We start from the raw sequence: 12,929 nt of genomic DNA on the forward strand, positions 1-12,929 counted from the left end.
CTTCCTGAGTAGCTGGGACTACAGGCTGGCACCACCACTCCCAGCTAATTTTTGTATTTTTAGTAGAGACAGGTTTTCACCATGTTGGCCAGGAGGTCTTGGTCTCTTGACCTTGTGATCTGCCTGCCTCGGCCTCCCAAAGTTCTGGGATTACAGGCGTGAGCCACTGCGCCCAGCCTGATTTGTATTCTTAACCTTCAGTTAATGTGTACTTAATGAATTAACCTTATGTTCAACCTTCTGGTAACTGCTGCTACAAATATAAAACATAAGCTCTCTGGGCCTGTTCTCAAGGAAGTTACATCCTCAACTTGGAAATGAGGTTTATGAAATAGTAGGCAGAGGATTTGAAATAGCATGCAATTTGCTGACAAATTCGATGTTGAAGATAATGGATTTTGTAGGACTTAAGGCAAGAGGACGGCCATTGACTGTTGAAGTAATCAGAGGGGACTCATGTCAGAGTTGGGAACAGAGCTAATTATTTTGGCAAAGACACAGTAGAAGGTGTCTCTCTTGGAGGGCAGGGAGAAGCACAATGTGATCTGAAAATATGTGGTGGAATCAGAAAAGCTCACGTATTTTTTTTGTCGATATTTCAGAACCTCGTGTAGTGAGGGTTCAGGAAGGTGAGACTGCCAACTTTACAGTTCTCAGAAATGGATCTGTCGATGTGACTTGCACGGTCCAGTACGCTACCATGGATGGGAAGGCTACTGCACGAGCGAGAGATTTCATTCCTGTTGAAAAAGGAGAAATGCTCATTTTTGAGGTTGGAAGTAGAGAGCAGAGCATATCCATATTTGTTAATGAAGATGGTATCCCAGAAATGGATGAGTCCTTTTATATAATCCTCTTTAATTCAACAGGTAAGTAAATTATACTTTTTTGTGTGGCATATCTGCCTCAGTGCTTTAATAAGATGAAATTAAGCACTATAGTCCAATAATGAGGACAAGTAGGGCCTAACTGTATTTGTACAGTTCAAGAGCAAAATTATTTCATTGCTTCCTTGAGAAATGGGGTGAAGAATATATGTGTTGAACCTTTATGTATTTCATATACTTTATGACATCCTTTTTAACATTTTCTTTACGATATGGCACAAATAGAAAATTCTGATATATAAGTAAGTGAATTCTTACAGCTAAAAGTAACAGGCCTTGGGAATATGGCTTTTCTAGGTATTGCCTAGTCATCCAGCGACTTAAGGGATAGGTATCCTGTAGCATTTTCCTTGGAGCAGGGTGCTGGCATACTTGGTTGGGAAGCTTAATTCTGTAGGCAGCTAACCTCAACTGTTTGATAATTCTCTGGAGCCATGGCCAAAATGAATGACAATCTTCAAGGGAAAAAGATGTGTTCGTCCTTCTTCTCCATACTATAAATGAAACAGGATGTTTTCACCCTACTCTTTGGGATTTGAGAATGTTTTGGCTCTACTTTCTGTAAATTGGAAAGGCCTATGGCTTCTCTTGATATTTATTTTATTCTTTTAACAGTACCAGGAGTTTTTTTTTCCTTGAACCTTTTGAGAGTAAGCTAAAGACATGATGCGCTATCACCCTAAATACATTAGTGTGTGTTCTCCCATAGAGATGCCCTCATGAGCTCTAACGTTTGCATCGGGTCGCCATGATGCCCTATCAACCTAAATACATGTGTTCTCCCACAGAGATGCCCTCATGAGCTCTAACGTTTGCATCGGGGCTCCGTGATGCCCTATCTGCCACCCCCAGTGTAATGCCAACGTTGTGTTCCACCTTGTGCCTTTTGGACTGAAAGACTGAGGAAGAGAAAGATCTCTTAATTATTGTTTTAGCTGTGTCTTTCATTCTCCCCATCTTCTTGACTTTCTTCACTGCTGTCTCTCTTTCTATTCCCCTTTCTCTTTTTCTCCTTTTGTCTTTCTCTGTCTCTCATTTTTCACATAGCTTAACTAAGAAAACACAAAAGTTAAAACTAAAAACTATTATCCTGTGAGGAAAATTTGACTTTGTAGAATAAACCCACAAGGGCAGTTTCACAATTGCAAAAACCATCGTCAGCTCTTACGTAGACGAAAAACATTTGGTGAATCTGATCGTTGTTCTAAAATTTAAATGAAAGGAGTTGCTACAGATAAAAATAATTTTAGTGAAGTAAAAGTGGAAAACAAAGTTTTACTGTGAATACAGAAAAGCGATGAAGGAATGACATTATTATTAGTAGTAGTATTTTTTAATGGAGTCTCGCTCTGTCATCAGGCTGGAGTGCAGTGGTGCAATCTTGGCTCACTGCAGCCTCCGCCTCCCAGGTTCAAGTGATTCTCCTGCCTCAGCCTCCTGAGTAGCTGGGACTACAGGCACACACCACTATGCCAAGCTAATTTTTTAATTTTTAGTAGAGACGGGTTTTCATCCTGTTAGCCAGGATAGTCTTGATCTCTTGACCCTGTGATCCACCCGCCTCAGCCTCACAAAGTTCTGGGATTACAGGTGTGAAAAATGATATTATCTTAATAGAATTTATTTACTCTAGAAATAAGTTCTTGATGATGTATATTAACTTAATATGATTCTGGTAAACATTTTTGTCTCAAAAATATCACTGTGGTTAAACTATCATTAGGAAAAAAACACCAATATGGTTAAATAGTGAATGAATCAAAACATCCTGAACCTTTTGTAAAGAGTAGGGGAATTGACTTTTTTTTTTCTTTTGAGATGAAGTCTCACTCTGTTGCCCAGGCTGGAGTGCAGTGGTGTGATCTCAGCTCACTGCAACCCCTGCCTCCTAGGTTCAAGCGATTCTCCTGCCTCAGCCTCCTCAGTAGCTGGGACTACAGGCTGGCACCACCACACCCAGCTAATGTTTGTATTTTTAATAGAGATGGGGTTTCGTCATGTTGGCCAGGCTGGTCTAGAATTCCTGACCTCAAGCAATCCGCCCGCCTGGGCACCCCAAGGATGCTGGGATTATAGGCGTGAGCCACTGTGGCTGGCTAGAAATTGACGCTTGAAAAAGAGGTTTAGTTTATTTTGTGAACTATGTCATTGGGAAAAAATATATATTAACATTTGATTTTGAGAGAAAGAGGGAGGGAGAACACAAGGTGTGGTTGGGTTGCTGGCCTGAGGTATGTGTGCTACTTCATACTGCTGCTGCATTTGTCTTTAATATTTTTCCAGAAATGATGGCATTTGAGAATCCAATTACTTTAGTTAAGAAGGCTCAGATGACAGAAATCCCTAGAACTTGTGATTTTTAAATGCATCCTTTCTTAGCTCTTTCCTCCTTTTCTTTCCTCCTTTATGATATTGAAACATCAAGGACTGGTGAGACCCATGATGGGACACTGTAGAGGCAGCATTTCTGACATGACCTAGTGCTGGCAGTGGCTGTTTATCCTGATACTTATCATTTAGAGCATGTGCTCTGATATTGGGTCAAAGGATATGGCCATCCTTCAAGGCCTTGTTAAATATTGCCAGTTCATCTTGCAGAGAAACAGAATGAATTTTCAGCACCACTAGGACATGTTGCATTACAAATGCACATGATAATAGAACCCTGCCAAAATTAGGTTTTATTATTTTTTATTCATTTTTGTTAGATTTTATTATATGCTCTTTATTTATTGTCAGCATTTTCTACACAATGATTTGCTATTTTTATGTCTTTTTTTCCATTGAATTATCAAGTGAAGTTGAGTACAGTTGTATATTTGTATAATTTTTTTTGATGAACTGATTTGCTATATATAATTTGTTTCTGTAATTTTAGCTGTAGGTGTTGTTGTATATATCTGTTTTTGAAAGTGTTAGTTGCATCAGTTCAGCAATAAATAAATTCTGTACAACAATTACTGAGCATCTATTTTTCTAGGGCATGGAATTGAATAAGAATCATTAGTCCAAGGAGCTTATAGTAAAATTGTGTGTATGACTGTATGTGTGTGTGTGTGTGTCCCAATATAGTATGATCATTGTTATGATAGATTGACAAAGAACAAAGTGCCATGGGAGCACTCTGGAGAGGCACTTAGCTTAACCTGGGGATTCAAGGAAGAATTCCTGGAAGAGTTGTTGCTTGAGCTGGGTTCTCAGGAATGATAAGTTAGGTGAGTGAAGATGAGAAGGACTTTTGCTCCCCTGTGCAACAGCTGGAGTAAAGGTGAAGAGATAGACACCACAGGGAAGTGATGAGAAGAGACCTAATGTGTAGGCAGTAACAGTGCCAATATGCTGTGCAAAGAACTGGAGTAGAAAGGAATCAAGCCCAGACCATGGAGATTGCTTTGCTCTATGTACAACCAGATCAAACTTTGCTGCCTGAAGGCAGAGATGTAAAGGGAAACGCTCAAGCCAGTGATTCCAGTGAACACAGACAGTAGTATTTTATGTTATCAGGTAATCCTTTATTATTTTAATGAAATAAAATAATCCACCTAAGAAATTTGAAAATAGAAGAAATTATGTTTTTGATTTCTAATTAAGCTATTGAAGCTATATTCCTTTTGTGAAGAAAAGTGTGTTTTTCAATAAAATAGTTGACTTGTAACTAAAAAACAAAATGGAAACTGTTTCATCTTGAAATTAGGCATTTCTCTCTCTTTGTATGTATGTTTGTACATATGTGTGTATACGTAAACGTCTTTGGAAATATGGAGCAGTATTTTGCATTTATTGTATGACCTTCAGTGAGGAAATTCTCGCTGAAAATTTCAACTTAATTGTAAAATTTCTTAATTTAAAAACATAAATTTAATAACAAGTTAGCTACTTCTTTGTTATTTTGTCGTTTCCACTTTTAGGTGATACAGTAGTATATCAATATGGGGTAGCTACAGTAATTATTGAAGCTAATGATGACCCAAACGGCATTTTTTCTCTGGAGCCCATAGACAAAGCAGTGGAAGAAGGAAAGACTAATGCATTTTGGTAAGCATATTTAGATAAGGCAAGTTTAAAATTGGATGAAATAAAACCATTAAGTATGTGAAATTCTGAAATATTCCTTCAAAATTTAAAAATTGGTTAAGAATTGAGTAATTTCAAAGTTGGCAGTCTGAATGAGTTGTAAACTTTTTTTATGCTGTTGCCGGTTATCTTAAAAAAAAAATAACTTTAGCTGGTAAGCAGAAGTTATTCTCCCCACCCCTCTAATTCAAACTTCAATCCTTTTTGAGACTGAGAAACTTGAATTATTGAACATCTTCAGGAACTCTTCTCTCAGATGATATGTGAGTACCCCCACCCTGTACTTTGCTTTTGGAAAACTTTTTCCAACTGTCATTTAGTATTTTTTGATGGAGCTTAGAATTTATCTTTCCGTTTGGATTTTGAAGACAAGACTTTTAAGACTGGTTCTCTTTATTAAAGTTCTACCTCATTCTTCTCTTCCCATGAAATTCTTCATAGCTTGCCTCATAGAACCAGCTGGTTGGTTTATTTAAAGATGATAGATAGTAAAAATATGTTTCCTTGATAACACAGGAAGCTCTCATTAGAGTAAGATTCCCTACTTATAAATTTTCTTTAATTTATTTTGTAGGATTTTGAGGCACCGAGGATGCTTTGGTAGTGTTTCTGTATCTTGGCAGCTCTTTCAGAATGACTCTGCTTTGCAGCCTGGACAGGAGTTCTATGAAACTTCAGGAACTGTTAACTTCATGGATGGAGAAGAGGCAAAACCAATCATTCTCCATGCTTTTCCAGATAAAATTCCCGAATTCAATGAATTTTATATTCTAAAACTTGTAAACATTTCAGGTACTGTGTTTTTCTGTGTCTTATTTTATTTCCATGTCTTATTTATACTAAATTTTATATTTTTTACTTAGATAATTAGAGCCATATACAAAATGCAATTGGTTTAGTATTTGTGTCATGACTATCTGATTTTAAATGTTAAAATACCCTTCTTGATTCAAGTGTTATTCTTAACATTCACTTTTTTGATATCTTAGTTTGGTTCAGTTTTAGGGATGGAGGCCTACATCCATCCTCAAACTTGCAAATAGACTTTCTCCACACCAACTATACTGTCTCCAACAAGATATTAGTGGAAGGTGGGAGGTAAGGATTCATGGTAGCTTAAAGCTTGGTCTTTGTGTCATAATTTAAACAATCAATTTTCACATCACTTTTGGTTTTAAGCACAGAATTAAACCTTTCTAATTCATATACTCTTTTCAGGCTTGACTGATTATCAATAAAATTATGCTGAACCAATATTATTTTATATCCTGCTCCTAAAATGTGGTGAAAGCCACATGGTGACACTACTATTCATTGATAATCAGTAAATTATTTAACCAGAAGTTTGCTAAGCAAATTCTTTTTTCTTTATACTAGAAAGTACTTGAAATTCTAGTTTCTTACTCATAAATTTTCTTATTACAGGTGGATCCCCAGGTCCTGGGGGCCAACTAGCAGAAACCAACCTCCAGGTGACAGTAATGATTCCATTCAATGATGATCCTTTTGGGGTTTTCATCTTGGATCCAGAGTGTTTAGAGAGAGAAGTGGCAGAAGATGTCCTGTCTGAAGATGATATGTCTTATATTACCAACTTCACCATTTTGAGGCAACAGGGTGTATTTGGTGATGTACGACTGGGCTGGGAAATACTATCCAGTGAGTTCCCTGCTGGTTTGCCACCAATGATAGATTTTTTACTGGTTGGAATTTTCCCCACCACTGTGCATTTACAACAGCACATGCGGCGTCACCATAGTGGAACGGATGCTTTGTACTTCACCGGACTAGAGGGTGCATTTGGGACTGTTAATCCAAAATATCATCCCTTCAGGAATAATACAATTGCCAACTTTACATTCTCAGCTTGGGTAATGCCCAATGCCAATACGAATGGATTCATTATAGCGAAGGATGATGGTAATGGAAGCATCTACTATGGCGTGAAAATTCAAAGTAATGAATCCCATGTGACACTTTCCCTTCATTATAAAACCCTGGGTTCCAATGCTACATACATTGCCAAGGCAACAGTCATGAAATATTTAGAAGAAAGTATGTGGCTTCATCTACTAATTATCCTGGATGATGGCATAATCGAATTCTACCTGGATGGAAATGCAATGCCCAGGGGAATCAAGAGTCTGAAAGGAGAAGCCATTACTGATGGTGAGGGTTATCATTACAACTAGGACACTGAAATTTGAAGTTTGCAAAATTTTTCATTAAAATTTAGATTTTTAAAAAAATGCTAACATGTGTTTGAAAACTCTACTTATGCATTGGTTTAATTTATTTAATCAAAACTGTGTGCCTACCAAGATCATGATCAATTCTGTCCTGAGTGTTACAGAAATGAATCAGAGTTTTGCACTTGAAGAACCTGGAATAGGCACTAGCAGAGAGATGTGTGATATATCATGATACCTTGTAGGAAGAAAGAAAAAAATATGAAAGACGAACATTTGTCCTTCTGTGGGTAGTAGGAGAGATGGGAAGTGATATTCCTGGCAGAGGAATGAGCAAACGAATAGAAATGTGAAATGGCATGCTGTACCTGGGGAACTGCTGCTAGTTCAGTGTTGCTGGAGGTAGAGGGTGGTGGATGTGAAAAGAAAGCAGGAGAGAAAAATCACAGTGAAAAGTGATTATGGATTTATACTATCAGGAGGTAACTTTGTGAATTCTGTGGAGTGCTTTGAAGAGATAATCTTTGTTGTCTTTAAACTAGATCATATGCTGATTCCTGAAGAAGCACATTTGTGTGTGTGTGCACACAAATACTGGTTATCCGCATTATGGTCACCATTTCCTCTCAGCCCCTCCATCCTATGATTTTGTTCCTTTTTATATTTAGTGGAAGATAGAGTAGAGCTTATATGACTATAGCTTAATAGAGTATTTTTCTCTGAACCTCTTACATTAGTTATTTGGTTTTTTTGTTTGTTTTTTTTTTTGTTTTTTTTTCTCCCAGAGTGGGGGAAAAAGATAGGCAATGGAAACATGCACATATCTACCAATTTCAATCCCATGGATTTTGCTTACAAGCACTTTGTGGTATTATCCACTTTTTGGCTGTGTGAATACCTGCAAGTATCTGTTAGCTTTGATTCTTTTGGTGATGGTACTGGTGGTGGAATGAGAATGGAAACGATTGGGGGGAGTGGGAGCTGGTGTTTTTTCCTCTGGCTTACTGCAAAGGAACTTGTTATTTTTGTAATTTGCAACTTGGAAAGATAATTTTTAAAGTATATATAAAGTTATTGAACTGTAGTTTACTTTATATTATAAAAATATAAAAGTATGCATATTGTAAGTGTACAGATAAATGAAATTTTTAAAACTTAAATTAATCAGTTTCAGCACTCATGTAATCAGCCTCCAGACCAAGAAACAGAGCATTCCAGAAGCCCCCTTTGACTCTTCTCCAGTTGCTAACTCACCATCCTTCCTACTGACTATTGACATTTTTAAGAGCTTAAGATTCGCTCTTCCTGTTTTTAAATTTACATAAATAGAGCTGAACAATATATACACTTGAATGTCCGGCTTCTTTTGCTCAGTATTGTTTGTGAAGTTCATCCATATTTTTGCCGGTTGTAGATACTCATGCTCATTACCATATAGAATTCTCTTACGTTACTGTAACACAATTTGTTTATTAGTGCTACTTTTAATTTCTGTTTGGGTTGTTTTCAGTTCTGTCTATTACATATAGTACTTCTATGGATACTCTTATACATGTTTTTTGATGAACATATGCCTGCCATATGCATTTCTGTTGAGCACATTCCTGGGGATGGAATTGCTGAATGACAGTGTGTGCAAATATTCGGTTTTAGTAGATAATGCCTATCCATTTTCCGAAATAGTCGAACCTAATTATACTCTTACCTCTAGTGTATGAGAGTTCCACTTCATTAATGCTTAGCTTCTTCCATCTTTACTTTTGGTTTGTAGTGGTATCTCACAGTATCAAAAAAGTGTATTTTTAAAAAAATAATTCTATGTTCAATATAGAAAGATTGTAAAGTACACATATACAACAAAAATAGAAATCATTTACAATAAAAATCATTTACAATCATTACAAGAATCATTTACTGTCATTCAGAGATAGCCACTATAAACATTAAGCATACTGTTAACATGTTCATATACACACACTATATACATATTTCACAATTTTTCTTCTTTATTGTCAGAACAATACAGGTATATTCCATGAAATTTGAGAAGTACAGAATAGCATTAAGATGTAGAGTGAAAGCTACCATATTCCTTCCATGAACCACTGTAACATACTGGCATTTTTATAACTTTTATTTTCAATGATTTAGCATTGTAACTTTAGTAGTTAACACTACAAGTAGAGAAATAATGATCACGTTTGTTCCATAGAATTAGTCATAGAAGCAAAGTGCTTAGAATCCTCAAGTTTGTATAGTGTTTTACATTTATAAGGCATTTTAATTCAATATATTAAATAGAGGTCAGAGTCAGTAAATAAATTCGCTAGCATCACACAGGCAAGTAATAGAGGAACCAAGACCTGAAAATAAGTCTTTAACTCCTAGGTCAATATTCCTTTTAACATATCATAGAAACAAAACCAAAGGAGAAGTGATCATTTCTATATCCTTGACTCCAGATAGTATCCTAACAGTGAGAACCATGATGTGGTTTTGTGAGAATCAGGGGAACTTGAATCATTTTAGTTGCCAGATAATTCAGTAGAAGAGACAACATCGTAGGATTTCCCATCCAAACTGGAGCTCCAGTGAACAGGTGTTTCTGGTTTGCTGGGCAGGAAGGTGTTCTCTGTAGTCGGTATGGGAGCAGTCATGACAGTAACATGCCAGACACTTGTGACTACCCTGAAAGCCATCTGGGTGGAGATTTGTGAACAGCCTCCATTGAGGTTATTGACAAGAAATATTGTTTGTACTTTTTTTTCCAGAATCTCTGCCAATATCTCATCTTACCTAAAGATCTTACATAAATATCTTAGTTGAGTTATTAGAGTACAAACAAGTAAAGAAAGGCGAACTAGTGGAAACATGAAAAGGGTAGTTATTGAGATATAGTGACACAGTTGGGCTGCATGTTATTATTATTTTAAAAAGTCCCCAAGACTTACATACAATGTTTCTGAGAAGAAATATTTCTATTTCTACATCTATTCTATTAGTTGTTTGGATAGAGAGATGTATTTGTCCTGTAGAAATACTTTTTATGAATTCTCACAACTTTTAACTCAATGAGTGTCTTAACATATCAAGCCTTGAAGTTCTTAAATAATAGTATAATACTGAAGTTTAAAAATTGTGATGAGGCTAGGTGTAGTGGCCCTTGCCTGTAATCGCGCCTCAAGCGATCCTCCCATCTAAGCACTTTGGGAGGATCGCTTGAGGCCAGGAGTGTGAGACCAGCCTGGACAACATAGCAAGACCCTGTCTCTTAAAAAAAAAAAAAAAAGAAATTAAAAAATTAGCCAGGCATGGCAGTGGACTCCTGTAGTGACGTCCTTGCTACTTGTTAGTCTGAGGTGGTTGGATTGCTTGAGCCCAGGAGTTTGAGGTCACAGTGAGCTATTACCATGCCATTGCACTCTAGCCTGGGTAAAAGAGCAAGATCTTGTCTCTGAAGTAAATAAATAAATAACTTAATTAATTAATTAAAATTGTGATGAAATTAAGTCCATTTTTAAATGTGCAAGAGTAAATTTTAAAATATAGAATAAATTTATATCTAAATACACACATGCACATACATGTATACATGTGTATGTATGTGTGTGTATGTATATGTTCAGATACTTTTTTCTAGAAATGTTGACAGACTGATATAAGTTACCTTTAAGGATATTATCTAATTTGAAGATAGTTACCAATTCTTTTAGTACAAAATATCATAAATCCTAGTGATTATGGATTCGTTTTTAAAAATCATAATAGAAGATAATATCCAATTTATTGTATACTAGTTACAAAAAAGTTTTATTTATCCAAGAATATCTTTCAGTAAAATTGGCTTACTTTCTGAATCACACTTATAATTTAGGACAGGACATTTGAAGGTATTGTAGCATTTACATTTGTCTCTAATTTCAGGTCCTGGAATACTGAGAATTGGAGCAGGGATAAATGGCAATGACAGATTTACAGGTCTGATGCAGGATGTGAGGTCCTATGAGCGGAAACTGACACTTGAAGAAATTTATGAACTTCATGCCATGCCCGCAAAAAGTGATTTACACCCCGTTTCTGGATATCTGGAGTTCAGACAGGGAGAAACTAACAAATCATTCATTATTTCTGCGAGAGATGACAATGATGAGGAAGGAGAAGAATTATTCATTCTTAAACTAGTCTCTGTATATGGAGGAGCTTGTATTTCTGAAGAAAATACTACTGCAAGATTAATAATACAAAAAAGTGACAATGCAAATGGCTTGTTTGGTTTCACAGGAGCTTGTATACCAGAGGTAAGTAGTGAGCTTGGAGAATTTTGGAGTTAAAAAATTCATTGTAGGTGAATTTGTTTGGGACTCGGCTTTCTTTCGTTTGGTAAGATTGATTGCGCATCTACTCCAAGTCCAGAAGTATGCTAGGCCAGTGATTGCAAATATAAATTACAAAATTCTTACTCTTAGGAGTTCACCCTTTGAATCAACCTAATGAGCCAATAGAAATAGTAAGTTAGCAAATGAAACTTCAGCAATTCGCCTTAAAGTTAATGCTCTTCAAAGAATGCATGTTTATATTCCACCTATTTATTTTTTGGCTACTGTTTTGGATGCCATTTAAGTGAGTGAATGAAATAATATATGTTGAAAGCTATAATAATATATCACAAATAAAAATATATCACAAATAATTGTATTTGCAACTTTATTAAAATATGATTTTTTGAGGTTTTATTTTTTTACACGTGAAATGTACTTGAGTAGTCAGTTATAACTTTCTTCCGTGTTGGGTGTAAATGCCTTTCTTATCAACCATCTTGGCCAGCTTAATTCATTAGGCTGTCTTACTGTCCTTATCAGTTCTTTCCATGTTTTCAAAGATTCGTAATCATCTTGGTTTCCTGTTCAGTAATGTGAGAACTCATGAAACTACTTCCCAGGTGTTGTGTGTGACAGCAACAGCTTGGTGGCCATGAAAGGATGCCAAGGAACAAGAGTCTTTCTTTTTGCAGTTGATTCTAATTGGTTTAGAAGGGTGTATAAGTAAATTGAAATGATTTTTAAAAAATGGATGAGTAGAGTTTGAAAAAAAAAAACTAGGTCATAGGCTCATTCTAGCTTAAACTGGGATGCCTGCCTCTCTGGAGTGTCTTTCTTGCCACTTGAGCCCTTTGGTTTAGTGACAGTCATAAGAGATCTTCAAATAGTGTGATCTTTTTTTTTTTTACGTCAGAAATAGAATATCCTAGACTAGCAATAGCAAATGTCATACAAATCTACAACTTGAAAAAGAAAGCTGTTTACATATAGTGGATAATACCTTTAAATAAGTATTTAAAAAGCTATCAAAGAATTTTCACATATTGCATTTTATGCACCTTTCTGATAATCCATAATATAGGTGCAATATTAACCAATGTGATAGTGATATTAACCAGTGTGATTATTTTGTATAATGTGTGTCAACATTTTGAAGATCTGTATAACCAGTAACTAATATTTTTTAAGTAATCAATGCATATTGTTGCAAATCATGCCTGAGTAAAAGACTGTTTCCAAGTACAAGGTAGACCAGTGGATTTTAAAGTACTAGAGTATGTTTCCAGGTTGCAACTAAATGCTAAGAAACTGCCACTTGTCAAATTTTGGATTTTGGTATAATATCAAGGAAAAATACCCATAATTATCTGAAAAGACTAGTAAAATCCTCTTCCTTTTCCTGTTACACACATGTATATATAAGGCTGGATTTTCTTTATACCCTTTAACCAGAGTAAAAG

At 35.9% G+C, this 12,929-nt stretch overlaps 1 protein-coding gene across 14 annotated transcripts in view; it reads left to right on the top strand.

The window, feature by feature from the left end:
* ADGRV1 (adhesion G protein-coupled receptor V1) overlaps positions 1-12,929 on the top strand; it is a 597,366-nt gene that overhangs the window by 78,443 nt on the left and 505,994 nt on the right. For all 14 annotated transcript variants that reach the window (XR_012413865.1, XR_012413864.1, XR_012413866.1 and 11 more), the window contains 5 exons: positions 603-869; positions 4,796-4,922; positions 5,536-5,753; positions 6,387-7,130; positions 11,075-11,448. Coding sequence is in view for 9 of the 14 variants with exons in the window: in XM_005557361.4 (XP_005557418.3) it covers positions 603-869; positions 4,796-4,922; positions 5,536-5,753; positions 6,387-7,130; positions 11,075-11,448 (1,730 nt within the window). In the remaining 5 variants the exon portion in view is untranslated. The remainder of the gene's footprint in view (positions 1-602; positions 870-4,795; positions 4,923-5,535; positions 5,754-6,386; positions 7,131-11,074; positions 11,449-12,929) is intronic.

This window comes from Macaca fascicularis, chromosome 6 (genome assembly GCF_037993035.2).
Source record: "Macaca fascicularis isolate 582-1 chromosome 6, T2T-MFA8v1.1".
In the NCBI taxonomy this organism is placed as follows: Eukaryota; Metazoa; Chordata; class Mammalia; order Primates; family Cercopithecidae; genus Macaca; species Macaca fascicularis.